This window comes from Pectinophora gossypiella, chromosome 8 (genome assembly GCF_024362695.1).
Source record: "Pectinophora gossypiella chromosome 8, ilPecGoss1.1, whole genome shotgun sequence".
Lineage (NCBI taxonomy): Eukaryota > Metazoa > Arthropoda > Insecta > Lepidoptera > Gelechiidae > Pectinophora > Pectinophora gossypiella.
This window is the reverse complement of record NC_065411.1, coordinates 10,033,706-10,056,558: the sequence shown is the minus strand read 5'-3', so window position 1 is coordinate 10,056,558 and position 22,853 is coordinate 10,033,706. Positions and strand designations below refer to the sequence as shown.

Here is a 22,853-nt window from a genome sequence, read left to right as displayed (position 1 = left end):
AATTCTGCGGATATTTTATTATTTGAAAAATCTTTTTCAGCGACTCTCGCTATCGGACAAGTGAAATAGAAAATATAGTAACATAGGTAGTAGTAAACAGAACGATCAGTTCAGTACAATAAGTGACTATAATTCAATAACATGACATTATTTAAGTCTCAATGCGCGGTAAGAATTAGATCTGTCAAAGTACGTAAGCTAGTGTTGTGACGTTCATTAGCATAGTGATGTATCAGTGAATATTAGGTCGATCGATTCTTTTCTATTTAACAATAGTAAGTATCTACGTATATGTAACAAACTGCCACTTTGACTTGGGAAGAGTTGCCGAAAAGTAGAACACATTTAAATATAGACTGTTATATATTATGTGACTATCATTTCTTTTAATATAAGTATATTGGTTTGCATTGACCACAATAGGTCTTACAGATCAAACATTTTGCCATAAAATATACCATGAAAATAAATAAACTGGATGCGATCTGGTTACTTCAAAAGTAATTGGCGGCGTACTAAAAATACTCCAGCTTCATTCACCTGCCCTCAGGAGCTGGCCAGTATAATTGAAGTGCCATTCCAATAAAAGAATGTGCTAAATGCTTTATGGCAGATGAGAGATATAAGTCGATGTAGGTAGTTAATTAAGAAAACTTAAATTGATTATTTACAGTTATTGATTTTACATACTACTTGGTAACTTCTTTTACTTAGTTTTCATTCAAAATTCAAAAATATTTATTCTTTAAAATTGGCTTACATACCTAGTTAGCGCTTTTTGAACGTCAAAAATTAAATTACATTTTATAATGTAACTAGCTGTAAAACTACTACCATATCCTAAAATGTCTCACTTAACATACAATTTACGATATTTTACACAGTGCAATATAGAATACTTACATACATACATAAACTCACGCCCGTAATCCCTAATGGAGTGGGCAGAGCCACAAGTAATCAAAGACAACTTGCAGCCACTGTTGATACTGTTGATACGATACAATACTAAAAATAGAATACTTGACTATGACAAATACTCATGCACCCTCAAACGCGCGCGCACACCCACACACACACCCACACTCACATACACACTCACCCAATTATACTTGCGCATGCGTGGCACACACTCTCACACAATCAATCATACCCATTACGATACTGTACAATACTAGTATTAATTCTGCCTCTTTATCTTTAATTTAAATTTGTTTTCTATCTCTATGCTTGCAGACTCGGAACCGATGTATAAGTTACACTAAGTGATTTTATGTAAGAGTTGGGCCACTCCTAACACAGGCAAATCCTCCGATTCGCCTACTGGGAGATCCCATACACTGATGTATAACAACATGTTGGTTCTTGAATAAAAAATTTTTATTTTTATTTTTTTATTTTATTTATCGGAAGCTGTATCGCTGAGGGAAACACGTGGCCAGAAAACCTCCCAGCACCGGCCCTACTCGTACTGTTTCATGTCTCATCAAACATACAATCTTTAATTTATTGTCTAGGCAAAAAATATTTGTATATTTCGACATGCATGTCATCTTAGTTTTTTAGCTTAATGTACATTTTAAATAACTTGATGTCATCTTATTTTACACTTCTGACGATAGTAAATCTGCTATAAGTTAAGAATAATTCAAATTCAAAAATATCTTTATTCAATTGGTAACATAGTTACACTTTGAATAGCCATTTTTTATATAACGAACGTCTTAATACTGCAGCTTCTCACAACTTGTATAGCCGGGGAAAAGAAGCTGCAAGAAAAACATCATACTATATACTACCCTATTCGAAAAGGAATTGAACATGAACATACACATATTTTATAACAATTTCAATACCAGTCGGTTACATAATGTCACCGTGTAGGTCAGGAACACCAATGTCAATGTCCTCCTTTGTATCAAGTTACTTAGCTGTATTTATAAGTTATTGTGCGAATATTTCTAATAATAGCAACAATAAAAGCAACTTATAATAATAATTGTGATGACGTACAAAAATTGTAAGCGTACCTAATAGTATTACATTAGGTACTAACACAAATTTTAGATTTGAGTTCATTAACATATAATCTAAATTTTGTGTTGAAAAATATTGGCCTTTGATAGAGAAGAATGGAGAATGCTACACCGACAAAAGCGTGATGATGAATTGTACTGACTGTAGCAAGTATTGGTAATGACCAAGACCTGACATGACGATCCTTATACCTTCTAAGACATGACGTTCGCCTTCACTTTAATCTGTTCCATGTAAGCTCTTCTTGGTCTTCCCACATTTTTGGTTGATTTGGACATAGGTATATCTAGGTAACCCACATTTACAGCCATATAATAAAGAAAACGTAACATAAGCTCACGACTATATCCCAATTGGGGTAGTCAGAGGTACATCCATCGCAAGATGAGTTAAGTATACCAACGTGTTAGGTGGTGGGCTATATCGCTGTTTATAATGTTCGAGCCAACTGTAATTAAAAAACATAACATAAACAGCCTATACATATACGTTCCACTGCTAGGCACAGGCCTCCCCTCAATCAACCGGAGGGGGTATGGAGCAGCTTCACTGCGGGTTGGTGGAGGTGTTTTTATGGCTAATAGCCGGAACCAACCGCTTATCGTGTTCTCCGAACAAAACACGGAATCATCTTACTTTTCCGGAAAATCAAGTGATTCAAGCCCACAAAGTGTGTTATGAAAAAAGAGTTATATATTTGATGTTATATCCATGCCGTTATATACAGTCGAACAGAACATATAATATATAATATCTCCAACCAGGAACCGAACGCTATAAATTCGCATCAAAAAGAAAGCAAACCGATTGTCAGAACAAAAAATGCGAATCATATAAAGACAAGCAATCGTAAATATTATCGTATACAATCGTGGGCGTGGCTTGAGAAGCGAATAGGGGGTGAATGCACTTCGTCCTGTGGGATGAGGCGGAAACACAGACATCATACATTCCCTGGACATTGTGCGCGCCAGCACCAGCTTTATCTTGGACAAAGATTTATTCTCCGGAAGACTTGTTGATTACAATATACTATTATATTTAGCTATATATGCAAGATTAGATATGGAAGTCGGTATTTTGTATTGGTATATAAGCATTGCCTACTTACTTATAATTATTATGTAAGTACTTAAGAAAATAAACGGTACATCAATGTTCCAAAGCGCCGATGAAGTAGCCAATTTCGATACTTCATCAGGCTCTTGCTTCAATGACACAGCGTGGTGAAGTATGATTCTCATCTTCTTTAACGATTGAATGTCTGAGTCTACAACATCATTTTCTATATTGAATTCAGAGTTTATTGGACCTCAGTATAATCGTCACTCTCTACGCCATAATACACTTCTCATCAAAAAAATCGAAACACTTCCGTTTTCATTGTTTCTGTCCGAATTTAACACAAAAAAGAATTCATACGATGAAAAAAAAATACATAAATGTATAGCTGGCAGTTTGGCCATTACAGTAATAAGCGAAAATTCTAAATTCAAAATTAGAATTTCATTTGTTTATCTTATAAACGAAATGAATCACTGTTTTGAGACAAATGTGTGTTTAGGGTTGGAGTACATTTAGCGTTTAAAAACTAAAAATTGGCGCCTATCCTTAAACTTTTTGTTTTTTATTTCAATACTGTGACTTTGGGACGTCTGAAAAAAGGTTTTTTTCTAAAACGTATGGATACTTCGCCCACAGAAGCTGCCCAAGTTGTGGCATTGCTGGATTCTGGCCTTAGTCAGCGTGTTGTGGCTGCAAGACTGTATCTAAGCCTGTCATCTGTTCATAGAGTCTATAAACGTTATCGGGAGACTGGTTTGTTCACGCGCCGTTCAGGATCTGGCAGGAATCGGGTCACTTCTGAGCGAGATGATCGATTTATTGTAACAACTTCTTTAAGAAATCGACGCCTTAACGCTTTTCAACTGCAGCAGCGGCTTCGTGTTGTACGAAGGGTGGCTGTAAGTGACTCTACAATTAGAAGAAGGTTGAAGGATCGTGGACTGGTACCGCATAAGCCAGCAAATGGGCCGAAATTAACTGCAGACCATCGAAGAGCGCGCCTTAACTTTGCACGTGAGCACCTAAATTGGTCATACCTACAGAACCGCCACCATAGCTGACCTTTTCTTCAATGCAGCATTGTGCATAGCGTTCTCCGTCTCTTCTGTAGACCTTGTTCCTTCCGTCGTTACCATACAGCATAATTTTACACTCATCAGAAAAGAGAACTTTGCTCCACTGTAGGTATGACCAATTTAGGTGCTCACGTGCAAAGTTAAGGCGCGCTCTTCGATGGTCTGCAGTTAATTTCGGCCCATTTGCTGGCTTATGCGGTACCAGTCCACGATCCTTCAACCTTCTTCTAATTGTAGAGTCACTTACAGCCACCCTTCGTACAACACGAAGCCGCTGCTGCAGTTGAAAAGCGTTAAGGCGTCGATTTCTTAAAGAAGTTGTTACAATAAATCGATCATCTCGCTCAGAAGTGACCCGATTCCTGCCAGATCCTGAACGGCGCGTGAACAAACCAGTCTCCCGATAACGTTTATAGACTCTATGAACAGATGACAGGCTTAGATGCAGTCTTACAGCCACAACACGCTGACTAAGGCCAGAATCCAGCAATGCCACAACTTGGGCGGCTTCTGTGGGCGAAGTATCCATACGTTTTAGAAAAAAAACCTTTTTTCAGACGTCCCAAAGTCACAGTATTGAAATAAAAAACAAAAAGTTTAAGGATAGGCGCCAATTTTTAGTTTTTAAACGCTAAATGTACTCCAACCCTAAACACACATTTGTCTCAAAACAGTGATTCATTTCGTTTATAAGATAAACAAATGAAATTCTAATTTTGAATTTAGAATTTTCGCTTATTACTGTAATGGCCAAACTGCCAGCTATACATTTATGTATTTTTTTTCATCGTATGAATTCTTTTTTGTGTTAAATTCGGACAGAAACAATGAAAACGGAAGTGTTTCGATTTTTTTGATGACAAGTGTATATTTTACCTATCACGTCCCAAGGTACAGTTTTAGCTATCTTTGCCAAGATCGTGGATTTTACAACTATCGTTGTGCTTTATTTAAATGTTCTGCAAACAAACGGTGTCAAGCATGACCTTTATTCAAATATTGGTTCCGTATATGACAGAATCAAGTTATTCAAATCATCGGACAGAGTATCTATTGAATATGTTAATTATAGTTCACTGTACATAATTACTAATTACCTAGATCTAAACCAAAACTAACCTGTATCTTCTACTACCCTTCAGTATTTCATAAAAAACTAACTAATGAACGTAAAATATATATATTTTTTTTGTTTCAGATGTTGTAAATAAACGAGCAAGATGAAGTTATAAAAGCTCATTTTACAAACAATAACTAACATGGACAATCGAACAATACGAATTTGTTTTTCATTTCTTTTATTCAGCTTTGTTATAGAAGCTAATACTAATGCTAAAGGTAAGTTAATATTATAAGGTAATACCTATAGAAAGTGTATGTGACATGTATGTTCTTTAGAGTGTAAGCAGTTTGTCTGACCCGCATTTTACTACATGTACACTTGTTAAACTATGCGTCAAATCAAAGCGTATTGAAAGTTAGAAAACTTAATTATTCCAGAAACAATAACAGAAGATGATCTTCGTCAGCCCAGAGTGAGTGGGCGGATAGTGAAGGTATACTCCGGGACTAGACCCGAGCCAGTTTATTGCCAGCAAGAGGGATTCCAAGCAGATCCAGCGGACTGCGCTGTCTTCTACCGATGCGTCAAGGGAGCTAGTAATAAATTCACCGTCTTTAGAGTAAGTAATACCTTGTTAATACTTGTATTATTACTTATAACGTTAAGCGAAGTCAAAATTTAAATCTTAACTTTTACAGTTCCAATGTGGCCCTGGCACGGTTTACGATCCGGACACAGAAGTTTGTAATTTCCCTCTAAGTACAAAACGATCTGAATGTGGTGGCGTTGTAATTCCATCGACCGAAAAAAGCAATGAAAACGAAATAGAAGGCGCACAATCTGAAATTCCTTCACCTATAAGCATTTCGAAGCCGATTTATGGAGAATCTATTAGAGAGACTACGACACACTCAACAGCATACCCATGGGCAAGTTCAAACACCCAAAATACACAAAAGTCATCGAGTGCAAGCACGGCATATCCATGGATGACTACTAATGCAAACAAAGGTTCACCATCAAATAAACCGATCTCACCAGTTCAGCCGAGCAGACAAGAAGGTGATGCCTGTACGACAGACGGTTTCATGGGTGATAGTGAAAACTGTCGCAAGTTCTATAGATGTGTCGGAAACCAACGTGGTAGTTTTATAAGATACGAATTTATGTGTAGTGAATCGACTATATGGGATGATGACGCACAAAGTTGTAATCACCCTTGGGCCGTTCAACGACGTCGCTGTGGTCGAGGTAACTCAGATGGTGATAGACAACCGTCTACTTCCAACCAACAAGATAATCAGGTTCCTCCCAATACAACAATACAAGAACAATTGCAAATAAACTATGGAGATAAAGTAACCCAAACGCAAACTCAAATAAGTCACGGTCAAGTTATTCAGAATCAAACACAAATAAATTATGGCAACCAGCCTAACAAGGCACAAAATTCACAAGTGAGACAGAATCAGACTCAAATCAGTCAGGGATCTGCAGTCAGCCAAACACAGACTCAAATAAACCATGGTGATAATGCAGTACAAACACAACTCCAAATAGACCATACAAAAGATTCTAGTCAATCTCAAACGCAAGTACATGAAACTACATCTAGAACAACAACAATAACTAGCAATGCGGCACCAGAAGAACAAGATCAAGGTTATGGTAATCATCAAAACGACCCAGAAGATTCTGAAGAAACTGATAGTAGTTCAAACCAGTGTACGGAAAGCGGATTTATGGGAGACAGTATGAACTGTAAAAAATTCTACAGATGTGTTGATAACGGAAAAGGAGGTTTTACGAAGTATGAATTTACATGTGGCGAAGGTACGGTTTGGGATTCTTCAATTGAGGCTTGCAATCATGAATGGGCAGTCAAAAAGTGTGGAGGAAAAGTGCCACAAAGTTCACCTGAAGATGGTCCTCAATCAACAACGACCACTAGAACAACGACAACGACAGCTAAAACCACTCAAAACTACCAACCTACGTCGGAGTCTACCACAGATGAAGACTATGATACTGGATATGGAAACCAAAACCAACAATCAGAGACTTCTACATCTTCAACAGCAACATCAATAACAACGTTACAAACGAGTTCTGCAATTTCCACAAGTGGCCCTCCATCTAACTCCACTGAATGCCAGTCAAGTGGTTTTATGGGAGATGCAAATGATTGTAGTAAATTCTATAGATGCGTTGACAACGGTAAAGGTGGTTTCACTAAGTATGAATTTAAGTGTGGAGACGGAACTGTATGGGACCCAGAAATAGACGCGTGTAATCATCCGTGGGCAGTTAAAAAATGTGGTGGTAGTTCTACTGATGTAAATAAAGTAGAAACAACCACTGGTGTAGGAACAACACAGGCCATTACCAGTGTCTCACTTGTTCAAACTACAACACAGGCATCATCTGAAAATGTTGATTACGATTCAGGTTATGGCCAACAGCAAAGTGAATCATCGTCCTCAAGTACAAGTACTACAAAACAACCTCAAGCAGGTGGATCTAATGATGACAACAAATGCCAGTCTAGTGGATTCATGGGTGATGAAAACGATTGCAGCAAGTTTTACAGATGCGTGGATAATGGTAATGGAGCTTACACTCGTTACGAATTCAAGTGTGGGGAAGGTACAGTCTGGGATCCAAAAATTGAAGCTTGTAACCATCCTTGGGCAGTAGAAAAGTGTGGTGGTAGTAACTCTGGGGATATTAATAAAGAAACAACACCTGTGCCAAGCCAAACAATGAGTGATGAACAAACAGGTACAACAGGTGTACCGGAAAAAGAAATTGATAAACCGACACAATCTCCAGCTATATCAGTACAGACTACTGAACAACCAAAGCCAACTAAACCACCTATTGGAAACGAATGTTCTCAAGAAGGTTTCATGGGTGATAAAAGCGACTGTAAAAAGTTTTACAGATGCGTTAACGATGGTCGCGGAGGTTTTATAAAATATGAATTTAGTTGTGGAGATGGTACTGTTTGGGATTCAGAACAAAATACTTGCAATCACGAAAATTCTGTTAAAAATCCTTGTAGTTCTAGCACTTCCAGTCAAAATGAGAATGTTTCTGAAAGTTCGCAGGAATCTACTACACAAGCAGTACAAACTACTTCAGCTCAAAGCACTGAAGAATCCAATACTACCGAAAAAACATCTACCACCACTAAGCCTTCTTCCGGAAAAGAATGCCAACAGGAAGGTTTCGTGGGTGATGAATATGACTGCAAAAAGTTTTATAGATGCGTGGATAATGGTCGCGGTGGGTATATTAGATATGAATTTTCATGTGGAGAGGGAACCGTCTGGGATCCAGAATTAAATACATGTAATCATCCTTCAGGTGATAATCGTTGTGGTGGAACCGGAAACCAACCTAGTAGTACACAGCCAGACCGTGAAAACGATGAACCTATTACAGATGCAACTTCCAGTACAACACAATCAAGTACAGAGCAAAGTCAAGCTACAACAGCTGCTCAAAAACCAATACCTTCAAGTGATACCTGTACATCTGAAGGGTTTTTCGGTGATTCAAAGGATTGTAAGAAATTTTATAGGTGTGTTGATAATGGTAAAGGTGGATATACTAAATATGATTTTAATTGTGGTGATGGTACGATTTGGGATGACGAGATACAAGCATGTAATCATGAAACTGGTACTTCTAATTGTACAAAGAATTCTAGTAATGAGACACAAACAAGTCGCCCTCAGACAGAATCTACTGACGATGGTTCTTCAACTACTTCATCCAGTACTGAAGGACAAGAGTCTACACAAAAAACAGAAGCCCCGCCTGCTGAATCCAGTGGTAATTGTACTTCTGAAGGTTTTTATGCCAATCAAAATGATTGCAGGAAATTTTATCGCTGTGTTAGTAACGATAAAGGGGGATATACGAGATATGACTTTTCTTGTGGAGAAGGAACTATGTGGGTTCAAGAAATCCAAGCATGTGATCATGATACAGGAGAAATGAGTTGTGGTAGTCAAAATGCTCCGGTTTCATCGACGACAGAATCTACAACTTCTACAAGCCATCAATCATCATCCTCCACAACATTAAGTAGCACAGCAACACAAAAGCCTGTCAAGGAAGATGATGAATACTCAAGTGATACTTCTAGTCAACCACCTTCCTCTAGCAGTGATGATAAGTGTACATCTGAAGGATTTTATCCCAATAAAAATGATTGCAGACAATTTTATCGCTGTGTCGATAACGGAAATGGTGAATATACAAAATATGACTTTACTTGTGGTGAAGGTACCGCTTGGGATTCCGAGGTGGAAACTTGTAATCATATAAGTGAAGTTAAAAACTGTCAAGGCGATAGTCAATCTCAACCTATGCAAGACGAGGAAACGTCTCAATCACCAGGTTCATCGACAACTGAAAGTACTACAAATTCTTCAACATCGGGTTCCACGACAGAGAATACAAAACCTAGTCAAGACACTTGTAAACAAGAAGGTTATTTCGGAAACACACAAGACTGTACAAAGTTTTACAGGTGTGTTGATAACGGGAACGGCGGATTAACTAAATATGACTTTTCTTGCGGCGAGGGTACTATTTGGGACCAAGATGTTTTAACTTGTAATCATCCTCAAGATGTCAATAACCCCTCTTGCCAACAAAGTGAAAACAACCAATCCTCAGACTCAAGTTCATCGTCAACTTCAAGTTCATCGCCGACTTCAAGTTCATCATCGACTACAAGTTCATCTTCAAGTTCTTCAAGTACAACTGAAAGCAGCGGTTCAGCTGATTGTTCACAAGGTTCAACTAAAAAACCAGCTAACTCAAATGTCAATTGTACCAAAGCAGGTTATTACCCTGATCCTGATGATTGTAAGAAATTTTACAGATGCGTAGATTGGGATGGCGATGGAAAACGTTTCTCTGTGTATCACTTTGATTGTGGTGAAGGCACTATTTGGGATCCAGCGCTTGATACATGTAATCATGAAGATTCAGTTTATCCACCTCGTGACTGCAGTGGTGGATCACAATCACAAAATGAAAATGTAGACCAAGAATCTACTACAACTACTACGGAAGGGACAACTACCGAAGAGGACAGCAAAACAACCGAACAAACAACGCAAGAGTCGACTGCTAGTGAACAGACTACACAACAATCTTCTAATGAACAAACCACGACGGAGCAAAATACTACAAGTGAACAAACAACAGAGCAATCCACAACACAACAGGGTAGTGAAGAGCATTCTACAACTGAACAAACCACTAACGAACAAACTACAACTCAGCAGTCAACTACAGAACAAACAAATGAACAAGAGTCCACTACGAAGGAAAGTACAACAGAACATTCAGATAATCAAGAAAGCACTACAAAAGAGTCCAGCAATACTGAAGAATCAACTACACAGGAATCTACGGACCAATCAACCACGGAGCAATCAACCACGGAGCAGTCAACTACGGAGCAATCTACCACGGAGCAATCCATTACTGAACAATCTACAACCGAGCAATCCACCACTGAACATTCAACCACGAAGCAATCAACCACGGAGCAATCAACCACGGAGCAATCAACCACGGAGCAAACAACCACGACACAATCTACTACTGAGCAATCTACTACCGAACAATCTACCACTGAGCAGACAGATGACGGTGAGACCACCGAAAGTGAAAAAGATTCAACTACAGAGAGCGAAACAGAATCAAGTACAGAAAATGGGGAGGTAACTACTGAAAGTAGTTCATCTTCAGACAAGGATTGTCCAGAAACTGAAGATGATCAGAACTTGTTCGTATGCCCAACATCCTTTAGGCGGCATCCCAAATATTGCAATATGTTCTACCAGTGTACAGAAGATGACGATACGCACGATGTTCAAATAGCAACATTCCGTTGTCCAAACAATACTATTTATGATGAAAGTAAAACCAAATGTGTCGAAGAGAAAAAAGCGGATAAGAAATGTGATGGAGAAATAGCTCAGAAACGAAGAGTTAAACGTTTGGACTCTACTCATAAAGAACCGGTAAGTCTAATACAACAATAATTTTCTAACTTATGGCTACGAATAGTTATCTAATATTTTTTATATTTATTACAGATCATCGTGACAAATGAGAGGCTGAAATGTCCGGCAGCTGGTCACTACCCATTTGAAAAAGAAGAATGTTCTCCGGCTTTCCTCAAATGTCAAAAGACTAAATCAGGCAAATTGCGGGGCTATGTCTACCAGTGTCCTCCAAATCATGTGTATTGGTCAGTAAGCAGAAGATGTGAGCCTAAGGGACATCTAAGAGATTGTAAGCGATCCTATAATAATTGGAACGGCCGATGGGAAATCCCTGTTGAACGGCGGAATGTAGCGCCATAAAGGCAAATTCGAACGAAATGTATTAAACCAATTTTTCTCGCAAAATATTCAAAATAATCATAATAATAATATGAAGAGTAAGATAAGTTACACTATATAAGATTGTAAATAAATAAATATTTATAAGCTTCAATCTTAGGATAAACATTGTACCTCTGGTATATTGCGTAGGCTTTATTTCAGTACACTTGGTAGCATTTAAAGGGGATTTTATGTAACAACAAACTTTTTTTTAAATTATTTTAGGAGTAAGTAAATGATCTTTTTTATCATCCCAATTAAAATTCGGAGTTGTCGTGATTTTTTTGATGTAAACTATATTTGAAAGTAAATAAATTTGCAGTACTTACTGTAAAAGGTGTGTAAAAGCGGTAATAATGCAAAAATAAGTTGTAATTTCTAGTCCCCATCTGGAGTGAAAAATGGCTGCCATAATGTTAAGATAAACTTGTGGTCAAGATGTTGTAAGAAAATACAAAAACAATATTTTGAGCACGACCAATTATTCAATAAATTATTTTTGTCGAAATCTCTGTTTTATTGAAAAAGAACAATTATAATCCTAACATTAAAATAACAATAAATTAAGTTTAAACAAATAATATCTATAGTAAAATCACATCAATACCCCGGCAAGAGGATAAAAGTCCTTTACAAAAGAACGACAATTCACCTATTATAAAGTCTTGTAACGACTCTTCTGAAGTATGATGTATGGCATTACTAAATATTGTGCCCAGGAAAGCATGGCAAGAAGTTCCTGTTGCTATTATATGACCTCTTAGGTCAATAGTTAATTCTTCCGGATTTTCAAGTTTGTTTTCAATATCATTTACTTCATAACTGGTTTTAAGCAGTTCATCAGAAATAATACCTTTAGCAGAGATGATCATAGGCTTGTACTCATTTACTTTAGTTTCCGTTTTATCTAAAGAAACGGTTGTTGTTTTGTTCTTTTTCTGTTTATCACTATTTATAACATTTTTGCGATGTCTTGTAAGATTATCAACATTTTCATCTTTATTTATATTTTCAGGGTCAACATCTATTGATTTGTCATGGAAAAGAAATTCTAAAAATAGAGGTAAAATGCTCATATTAGTGTTATTAGTGTTTGATGTATCTTTTAATTTTTCAACATTAACATCCAGGTTTTCTACTGCGATTTGGGTTTTAAAATCGGTTTTATGTTTATCATCGACATTTTCAGTCTCGTTGCTTTTGAAATAAGTACGAATTTTTGGGTGTGCGTACACAAAATTAGATACATCGGTTTTTGTACCATTTTTTGGTACGATAAGTGCTGTAGATAGTAATTTGCGTCCACTGTCTGAAACCACTTCGTTAATAACATTTTCTGCTTCAGTTAAATTATCCTGAGAATTGTTCGTAGGATCTTCACCGTGTTCTAAAGCGTCTATTATATCGCGTATATTGTTCATTTTCTTTTTAGTTTTGTCCTTATGCTTACTACTTACATGTTTTTTTGGTTTCATGTCAGTATTCTTAGTTTCTCTTGGTGCTTTATATCTCTGAAGAATATGTTGTAGTTTGTCCATGTACAACACATGTGGCGATCGTGGTGTTAATATGTTTGGATTTACAGCTACGCCACCTTTTTCCCATATTGCAACAGATTTTACCAAAAATTCTATGAAGTGATGTGGTATGCGTCGCCAGTCTTTTTTTAGAGGAGATTCATCCATGTAGTGGGACAATATTACTTGTTTAATCTTTATATTTTTCCTACCGTTCAATTTCCGTCTATAATTGCGATCTTCATCCCAAAGTGAATTCAGAGCAACTTCATTGTTTTCTTCAGCACTCATAACACTGTTTTCTTTGTTTGTATCGTTAATAACTATGACCAGATTGAAAGTGTACTCTAAATGTTTGTCTGCCATTATTTCTATGTATGGTAAATATTTGTTCAAATCCACATCTTCGTTCGGCTTGGTAAATAAATGCATGTATATTTCTGGTAAATGCGATGGAGCTATTACATTTCCATTTGTGCAGGGCTTAGTTCGTGGAGCAGGTTTCGTTTGGGCAGATGGTAGAAGAGCAAAAGCGATGACGGTGTTGTATATGACGAAAATCATCATTGCCAGCATAGTTAGCCCTAGCCACCAGTATGTGAGGACCGACGACCAATGTTCTGAAAAGAAAATAAAATACTCACTTAAGTGTACCTACTTACAAATTAAAATTATCGTTTTTCTAAAAGATCGGTTATCAATAACGATCTCAGATAATTTCAAATTCCTTTGATATAAACATTGCGGTAGCTATACCTACGTTCAAATCTACGCAGTTGTTTATCTGTACCAATTTCAAACAGTAAGACTTTACTGCTATACTGAAGCGTAGAACACTTTAGTAATTACAGTCTGCAATGCATAATAGTTCATAGCAAAGTAATGTATTTTAGGCATGGTTAAAACTCGTCATTAGTTAGGTGATAACCTGTAAAGCATGACAATCACTGCTTGCTAGTCTACGTAAGATTCGCAAACTAAAAAGAATAGTCTAAAATATGTGGGGTAGATTATAGAAATACGTAAGATAGGGTTTAGAAAATAAGATTTATGAAATAATTCTTATTGGTCTATATACAAGATTTTCAAGTTCTGTAATTTACTGTAGTTTCGCTACGGATTGATCTTGTCATATAAAAAATATCAAAGGACAAGAAGCATCGTAAGAAACTGTCCAAAAACTCTCTTCGTTTAACGTTTACATAACATAACATAACGAATACTTTATTGTACAAACAGGTAAAAACAAAATACAAAATAAAAGAGAAATAGAATTAGTACAATAGGCGGCCTTATTGCTAAGTAGCAATCTGTTCCAGGCAACCTATAAGTATAGGAGATATTGAATATTATGTAAAATAGCGGGATAGTGCATCATGGGAATACTTGTACATATAAAAATACACTTTCGACTACATAAACTACATAATAATAATACACATAATTATAATTGTTATAATAAATAAATATCACTACGTAAACTACTACATATACTATGGAAAAAAGGAGTAGATAGATTATGAAGATGAAGAGGAAATAGAGGTAAGGAAACGCGCCTTGACTTGCCCTTTAAAGGACTCCAATGACGAAGCTCTCCTAATGCTTTCAGGCAGAGAATTCCACAAACGGACAGCTTGCACCGTGAAAGACTTGGAGTAGAAAGTTGAGGAATGGGAAGGAATATTTAGAGGCAGATTGTTGGATGAACGGAGGTTCCGGGTAAGAGTGGAAGAATGAAAGACGAAGCGAACGAAGTTTACTTGTACTTTTATTTGATTTGTAGTGAAATAATAATTGAAAAGGACTAGATATTTCTGAGTTAAGCTGACTGTAGCTGGCAATGGACTCCTAGCTTTAAGAATCAATAAACTATGCTTATGAGTGGTTTTACTAATTAATCTAAGTTAGTTTTTAGTGCTGCATGATTGATTATCGATCGCGATTTCACGTAAGTATAAACCGATACACGTTAACCTTGAAATCCACAGGTTCAATTTCGTGTAGTTTTCTTTAAGTATGAAGAGTATTTATGAAGGAAGGTTTGGATTTGAGAATTTACTATGTAAGGTTGTTCTAACTAAAGTTGTGCGTGAACTAGAGTGGAACAAACGAAGCTGCAAGATTTGGTTCTTGCTTTCTTTAAAACTTTCTTTAGAGCGTTCACTTAGTCGGCCGGTATTTACTACGGTATTTACTATGGTTGTAAAACAATAAAGAGTTTGAAGGAAGCATTATATCACCTGGCCAACGAGTGATGATAGCCGCAGCACCTTTGACGTTATACTTTGCACGGCCACGGTAGATTGTAGGCCGGTACCTCCGCGGGTACTCGGCAAACTGGTCCTCTTCAGAAAAGTCTTCACACAACAGTGGACGCTGTTCTCTGCACTCTTCACTCATCACGGGCCATCCAAGTCACTGTAACAGAGTGTGAGTCATGAAAAACATTTCATTTCGTCGTAGATCCGAGGAACTAAATTAACTTCATCTGGAATTGAATTTGTTCCGTGGTCTAGAGCGAAAAGATAAACATAAAATGTGTCACGCTGCTTGTCATAGGTAAGATGTAGAAATATAATGATAACACTGAGCTGCATACGGTATTTATTTGGGTTCGCAACCATTAGACATTTCCTCAAATAAATTGGCTCAAAAAGTCAAAGTAGTCTTCGTGTGACATTATTTATCTGTGTGATCTCTGTACACGTACTGACTGCCATGAAACGTAATGTGTATCGGGGTGTTGGTTGTATACTACTCATAAAATATATGATATTATATATAGGTACTAACTAATATTTATCTTTATTACCCACAGTGGCAGGTACTTAGAATACAACCACAGCGTACAGAATTTACGTACGTAAAATTGCGTACAAAAATATAGAAACTAATATTGTTTACTGTAGAGTAAGGAAAAGAAAGAAATATTCAAGTATTTACTTACAACTTTTAAATATATCAAGAACTCCACAGATAAGAACACTATGGGTATCCTTTCAAACCGAATTGAAATAAAATTATTCAAAGAATTAAACGGATATCTTGATGATGAAATGGAAAATTCACTTGTCAACTGACGCTGAAAATTTTACGGTAACTTTTTAATTTTACCTATGTATTTTTTGCAATAAAAAGGTTTCTATGTTACATATATATGTCATATGTGCACTTGTTTGTTTGTGTTATGAAGAAAACAGTTGGAAAGCCTTACAAATACGAGTATTACTCACCCTAGTTATTGTTTTCGTGCTACACACCACAATCGTGCCTATTGGTCACGTTTTTACACGTTTAATTTAACATAAGTAACTTCAAATAAAAGTTATAGAAGCCAGTGAATAAAAAAAAACTAAATTACACCACAAATCGCGCGAGCTAGTACACAATGAGAAATATCAAAGTGACATTATTATAGAGTAGTGTACAATGCAGTACGACGTATGTTAGCACGTTTATACTTTCCGCGTTAATTTTGTTGATTCAACACCAATCAGACTCACGTCCTGATGTGTCCGTGAACATTTTATATAACTATTTATGTCATTCGGTTTTCTCCACATATTTTTTTCGAATATTCTCACGTATAACTTGAAACCGCACATTTTAGCATGCTAAAATCTTTGTTTATAAGAAGCTAAGATTAGCGACATGCAGCGTTCTAATAAATTAAGAATCTTTAGTTCTGTAGATACTTCTGGTTCTAAATACACAAACAATAATGCTGTTTTACTGTTACGTTTTACTGGTTACAGAAATGCAATTGCTAAAATGATTCTCAATAGGAATAATCCTAAAACTGCTTCTACAGAAAAAAGTGACGCGAAATAGCCATCCATTAATAATGGATTTCAATTTATACGCTCTAGTTTTCGAATGAATAACACTTTGAGGTTTGACGTACTTAGTATCAGCAGCTACAAAGCAAGGGCATCTTGTTTAAGAAATCTTACATTAAACAATACGAGATTACTATATGCTACTTAAAATAATATTATAAAAGGGATGTATTTAAAGATTGTATGTTTAACAAGTGATCACATACTGACTTGGACGGGACTTGAACCCGCAGCTCTTGTCAAGCCGGGACGAACGTGTTAACCATTACACCACCGGGTCCTCCTCCTGTACATGTGAAATTCTCCGATTTGTGTATATCATCATTAACCGATTTTGGCTGCGTTCTAAAATCCAACATACTACCAAGGGCCACATACAAAACGAGCGTGGCACGACAGGCGTGTCATAAGCCACATCTGTTAATGACACGCCTGGAGTGTCCTAGGCCATAAAGAAAGATGTACATTCATTTACGCCGATGCGGCGCCACTGACGCTATTTCGTGTTTACTTCCTAAACTGTGCGTTGCGGATTCAAGTGCCGTCCGAGTTAGAATGTTTTCGATTTGATTTTCTCTTTGTAAATTTCTCTAAGCACGCGTGAGTGCTATAAAAATCCTTTAAGTGATCACTTGTTAACGAGTTCACTTACCTACCTAGTTTCTCATACTATGGGATCCACGCCATAATTATTTTTAGACATGACTTTTCAGGATTTTCTGCAGCTTAAAATTATATCAGTTTACATTTTAGTTGAGGAGCTCGGTGGCGCAGCGGTAAGCAGCATTTTTCTTACAATTTTAGTACGTACCTATCTTGGCATTAATTTGTATCAGTTAGAAGGCACGTTAAGCCGTTGGTCCCGGCTGTATTAGCAGTCATTAATAACCACCAATCCGCACTGGGCCCCTATCCATCCATAGGGAAGGCCCGTGCCCCGGCAGTGGGGACGTTAATGGGCTGGTGATGATGATGATCTTTTAGTTTCTGTTATTATAATTATGTACATAATCATCACTTGAATACATTATTGCCATCTTCTAATGTCTTTACGGCAGGATGCTTTGTTTAAAGTACGATGTTGGACATGAATAAAATAGTAAGTAGGTATAAATAAATTACTCCGAAGATATACATACAAAAATACATAATATCACGCCTATCTCCCGTTAGGGGTAAGCAGGCACTTTCGCTTCTTCTAGTCTCATCAAAGAAAATATTTAGAAAAAAGCCGAAAATATTTAGGTATTTCAAAAATTTGATAGATTTTACAAAAGAAATTATAAAGACGTTAAAGACATTAACTCAATTCTAAATAAATATAAATATATATTCATTATTATAAATAAATCGTCAGATAGAATTTTAAAAATAGCTAAAACCTTTTTTATCAATGATAAAATGCCCTTAATTTTAAAAGAACATGTATCAATTTTGACGATCAATTCGAAATTGGAATCACGACAAAATTTTTGTTGTTTTACAGAAAATCTCTCTCTGTTTATAAACTTTGTTATCAGTGCATTTTAATAAATTAAATTACTACAAGTTTGTGTAAAGGAAACGAATTATACGGGGCCTAGGTACGTAATTTGAAATTGATATTTGAAAATATCTTAAAACAGTTGGATTTATGAGTCAACGTGTTACGTCAGTTTAATCAGGTTGTGGACGTTTCGATACGCGCATTCCCTTGTTTAGTAATGTATGTCCTTCAATGACCAGCTATTGTTACAATATACTGCTACGACAGTTAATAGGACTAAATAGAGAATTATAGGGCTTTGGAATTTACAGGGTATATAATTGATGTTGTTTAAATCCGCCTTATATAAGGCAGGCAAAGATCTGTAGACCTTACAGCCTTGACTTCAGTAATTTAATGTTCGAAATTCACGATTAAAATAGGCCAAAGCCTTGTCTTGTTGTTTTGACGGTATGAATGTCATCAGTATTTTAAAGGGAGTAAGTATAAAGGGAATTATTAGCTTTTAAGTAGTGTAACAGCCTCGGTGGTCTAGTGGTTAGAGCGTTACGCTCACGATCTGGAGGTCCGGGTTCGATTCCCGATGGGGACATTGTCGAAATCACTGTGTGAGACTGTCCTTTGTTTGGTAAGGACTTTTCAGGCTTGAGTCACCTGATTGTCCGAAAAAGTAAGATGATTCCGTGCTTCGGAGGGCACGTTAAGCCGTTGGTCCCGGCTATTGGCCGTAAAAACACCTCCACCAACCCGCACTGGAGCAGCGTGGTGGAGTATGCTCCATACCCCCTCCGGTTGATTGAGGGGAGGCCTGTGCCCAGCAGTGGGACGTATATAGGCAGTTTATGTATGTTATGTAAGTAGTGTATCGTAATGTATATCCATCTGAGCTATAAATAGTACGTAGTAACTTGGCACAGGTTTGGCTTGTAAAGATAATTATCTAATTTATGTAATGCTTGAATTATATCAGACCTGTCATAATATACAGAAATCTAGGCATTTCCAGGAACATACCTGTCCATTCACCTGCTATGCGGACTAACGAGGAAACAATTCAAAATCTTCATAGTTTGCTGTTTTCTTCATGAAATTTTCCTTCACCAAATTGAATATAGTTTGATGGTGCGTTTTAGACCCTCAGCATGGTAGAGGGCCCAACACAAACGAAGAACGATGAACAATTTCCCTTATTAATGGTGGCCGGAGCGGGAGATGGCACGGTGCGGGCACCGCCTTCGACGGTTCCCTCGCTATGGAACTCGACATGTACTGTGCCGCCTCGAAGACCGTGGTCTGATCGCTGGCCAGGTAAACAAGCATTTTCATTAACGTAGAGCATGGAAGGTAGTCATCTTTCACGGATCCAACAGATGCGCAAGGCTTCTTCGGCGTATTTTCTTCTTGTTCAGTCAAGTGCCCTGCGAGGCATAACCCCAAGAGCTTAATAACATTTTTTTTGTCGACGTACCTTCATTAGGTATTTGGTTCCTATATATTGGTCGAATCGAATACGGAAAATGTTTATAGACCTACTGTTTTATGCTAATTGAATAATTAACTTTGCCTGGAATTGAACCTGGCAAAGTTAATTAATTAGTGACAGGCTTGATAGGGCTGATTTTGACAATATAACTAGTAGTAGTAATTATACTTGCAGAATACCTATCAACATGCTGGATGACGTTCATTCTCCTGGGAATATCGTTCTTAGTATTCTATGCTATCGGGATGGTGATGGTATATAAACATGACGCTTACATCTTTGTCAAATGCAACGACACCAAGCCTGCGACGGACGTGTTTTGCCACAGCTTGGTCCCGCGTGGGACAATCGTCCCCTTGGCTGCCTATTCTGCCTACCTTGCCAACGTCGCTGTTCGATATCCCAACTTGCGATTCAACATTTATTTCCTCATTGATGACTCAGGACAGTATCAAGCCGCAAAACGCAACATCTACAATAAATTGTACCCGTATGACAATTTCTATGACGAGTCTGTCGCTATATTTAATAGACGAGAAATCAGAGAGTTTCAAAGAAAACACCCGAATGTCAACATTACCATCATGTTGTTAAGCAAGTATATGGCGACGACACCCTTGAAGTACAAATGGAGGAGTATTCCAGTATCGTATTTGCCATTTTATGTGAGAGTATTCTCTGTGTGGCTGAGTGGAGGCGTTGGACTTGATTTAGCTACATACAACGAACTGTACTTAACAGGTCATGACCGGTCTAATCGCAGAACAAACGCAATTTTAAAACAGCACAATGATGGGATTACTGCCGAAAAGTATATTGAGACTCTTAACAAAATAGAAAGTGATGTGCAAACTGAATTTGTTTCGACATTTTTTACCATGGTACAGAAGATGTTTAATGAAACTCTATCGATTTTCAATAAAACTTTTGCTCTTCCGTTCGCTGCTGAGAATACTGTATCTGTTCCTTCCGAAAAAAATGCAATTGCTAATGAACCTCTAATTCGAACTCATCGTAATAAACGTGACGTGGGTCTGTCAGATAATACTACCTCAGCAGCTAATAATAACACTGTTGAACCTGCAGTTGTAAATATTGTTCTCGCTAATACTACAGTAGTGAATGTCACAGGAGATTCTAATAAGAAAAATGTTTATCAAATGTCATCCAACGAAGTGAATGTGGCTACCGCTAATGAGACAACCGCTACTAATGCGATTCCAAATGTTACAGAATCAGGATGGCATGTACACATGTTTTCTAATGAAAGCTATGGAGATGATTTGATTAAATTACTGAAGAAACCTGACAAAGATGCAGGTGCTGACAAGAATAAAACTGAATGGCCTCAAATAGTTTTCTTTTATGATTTCTCGGTAGTTTCGGAAACAGTTCCACCTGAAATAGAAGGTCAACGTCTTACTTCTTATGAACATGGTGTGAGTCCTAGAAGTGTGGCTAATCCTTCTAAATTTGTCACGATTGAAGCTGAAGGTTCGTTTGTTGCTGCTACCACACGATTGCATCCCTTCTTAGCTAGTGTTATGTCTGGTGGATGTAAACGTATGGCTCCAGACCTCGCAATTCAAAATGCACTTTTAACACAGTGTTCTGGTGCGCTCAGAGATGAATCATATTGCAGCGGCATTTATATAATTTAATTTTAAAATCATACTTCCATTATTGCACTTTGTTCGTTAGCATTATTTTTGGTGTGTTAAATAAATTTAATTTTAGTGTTTTCATATTTTATTAGTATTGGATTAAACCTTTTTTAAAATACATAATTTTTGTTTTAATATTTTCGTATAATAATACTCATGACAGTGCATGAAACAAAAGTCGTCAGGTGCAGAAAGCGCATGAGGGATCTGAGGCGTGGTAGCATTACTGAGTACCTATTTCCTTTGAGACCGTGGACATAGTCCCACCTATAGAATGTCTTCGCGCGTCCATAGAGCAACACGGGTCTCTGCGGACCGGGGCTGAGATCAGATAAGAGCAACACGGGAGGGAGTAGACATACGCAGGCATTCGTGAGCATCAGAATGACTGCCCAAAATGACAGATCAGCTTTAAAATATTACTAACATCCAATACCTATTAGCTACTATTTAATACCTTTGTATAGATATTTTCTACCTAATTAATAAATAAGAAAATTTATTTAAAAAATGGCCAGTCATTCTGATGTCTGAATGACCACCCACATTTAGAATCTCCACAAAAAGGCTCCGAAATGTAATTTCGCCTATACACAAATTTAGTACCTATTCAGTACCTACCTAAACAAATATTTTTTTTAGATTTTTAAAACAAGAAAAAAAAATATGAGCAAAAAATGTTTTAACGAAAATGTTAATTGTTTATTGTTTACAACTCAATTATGCACATAATACAAATTATAAAAAAGGAACAAATGCAATAAAAGATTAATATGTCCCTTTTTTATAATTTGTATTATGTGCATAATTGAGTTGTAAACAATAAACAATTAACATTTTCGTTAAAACATTTTTTGCTCATATTTTTTTTTTCTTGTTTTAAAAATCTAAAAAAAATATTTGTTTAGGTAGGTACTGAATAGGTACTAAATTTGTGTATAGGCGAAATTACATTTCGGAGCCTTTTTGTGGAGATTCTAAATGTGGGTGGTCATTCAGACATCAGAATGACTGGCCATTGTTTAAATAAATTTTCTTATTTATTAATTAGGTAGAAAATATCTATACAAAGGTATTAAATAGTAGCTAATAGGTATTGGATGTTAGTAATATTTTAAAACTGATCTGTCGCATTGGGCAGTCATTCTGATGCTCACAGGCATTCCCCTCTGCGAACCTATATGCACCCAGAGCAGATAGTTTT

At 36.8% G+C, this 22,853-nt stretch overlaps 3 protein-coding genes across 11 annotated transcripts in view; 2 read left to right on the top strand and 1 right to left on the bottom strand.

Moving 5' to 3' along the window:
- The window catches only part of LOC126368682 (serine-rich adhesin for platelets-like), a 34,211-nt gene extending 22,043 nt beyond the window's left edge, over positions 1-12,168 (top strand). The window contains exons 2-5 of the mRNA XM_050012781.1: positions 5,377-5,516; positions 5,679-5,860; positions 5,940-11,294; positions 11,370-12,168. Of these exons, the coding sequence (XP_049868738.1) occupies positions 5,438-5,516; positions 5,679-5,860; positions 5,940-11,294; positions 11,370-11,639 (5,886 nt within the window). The 5' untranslated portion in view covers positions 5,377-5,437 and the 3' untranslated portion in view covers positions 11,640-12,168. The remainder of the gene's footprint in view (positions 1-5,376; positions 5,517-5,678; positions 5,861-5,939; positions 11,295-11,369) is intronic.
- On the bottom strand, positions 12,121-16,801 carry LOC126368709 (uncharacterized). 5 transcript variants are annotated; one of them, XM_050012838.1, is made up of 3 exons: positions 16,411-16,801; positions 15,418-15,595; positions 12,121-13,797 (listed from the first exon to the last, which is right to left on the bottom strand). In XM_050012838.1, exons 2-3 carry the CDS (start codon positions 15,575-15,577, stop codon positions 12,245-12,247), a joined length of 1,713 nt encoding a protein of 570 aa, XP_049868795.1. In that variant the 5' UTR covers positions 15,578-15,595; positions 16,411-16,801; the 3' UTR covers positions 12,121-12,244. The 5 variants fall into 5 exon arrangements, with proteins under 5 accessions (XP_049868795.1, XP_049868798.1, XP_049868793.1 ...); XM_050012841.1 differs by lacking the exon at positions 16,411-16,801 and adding an exon at positions 16,125-16,263; XM_050012836.1 differs by lacking the exon at positions 16,411-16,801 and adding an exon at positions 15,777-15,933.
- Positions 15,108-21,943, top strand: LOC126368707 (uncharacterized). 5 transcript variants are annotated; one of them, XM_050012833.1, is made up of 4 exons: positions 16,019-16,273; positions 17,758-17,792; positions 19,636-19,810; positions 20,160-21,943. In XM_050012833.1, the coding sequence occupies exons 3-4, from the start codon at positions 19,645-19,647 to the stop codon at positions 21,644-21,646; spliced, it is 1,653 nt and encodes a 550-aa protein (XP_049868790.1). In that variant the 5' UTR covers positions 16,019-16,273; positions 17,758-17,792; positions 19,636-19,644; the 3' UTR covers positions 21,647-21,943. The 5 variants fall into 5 exon arrangements, with proteins under 5 accessions (XP_049868791.1, XP_049868790.1, XP_049868788.1 ...); XM_050012830.1 differs by having other exon boundaries at positions 16,219-16,273; positions 17,730-17,792; XM_050012832.1 differs by lacking the exon at positions 16,019-16,273 and adding an exon at positions 16,596-16,690 and having other exon boundaries at positions 17,730-17,792.
- The last annotated feature ends 910 nt before the right edge of the window (positions 21,944-22,853 follow it).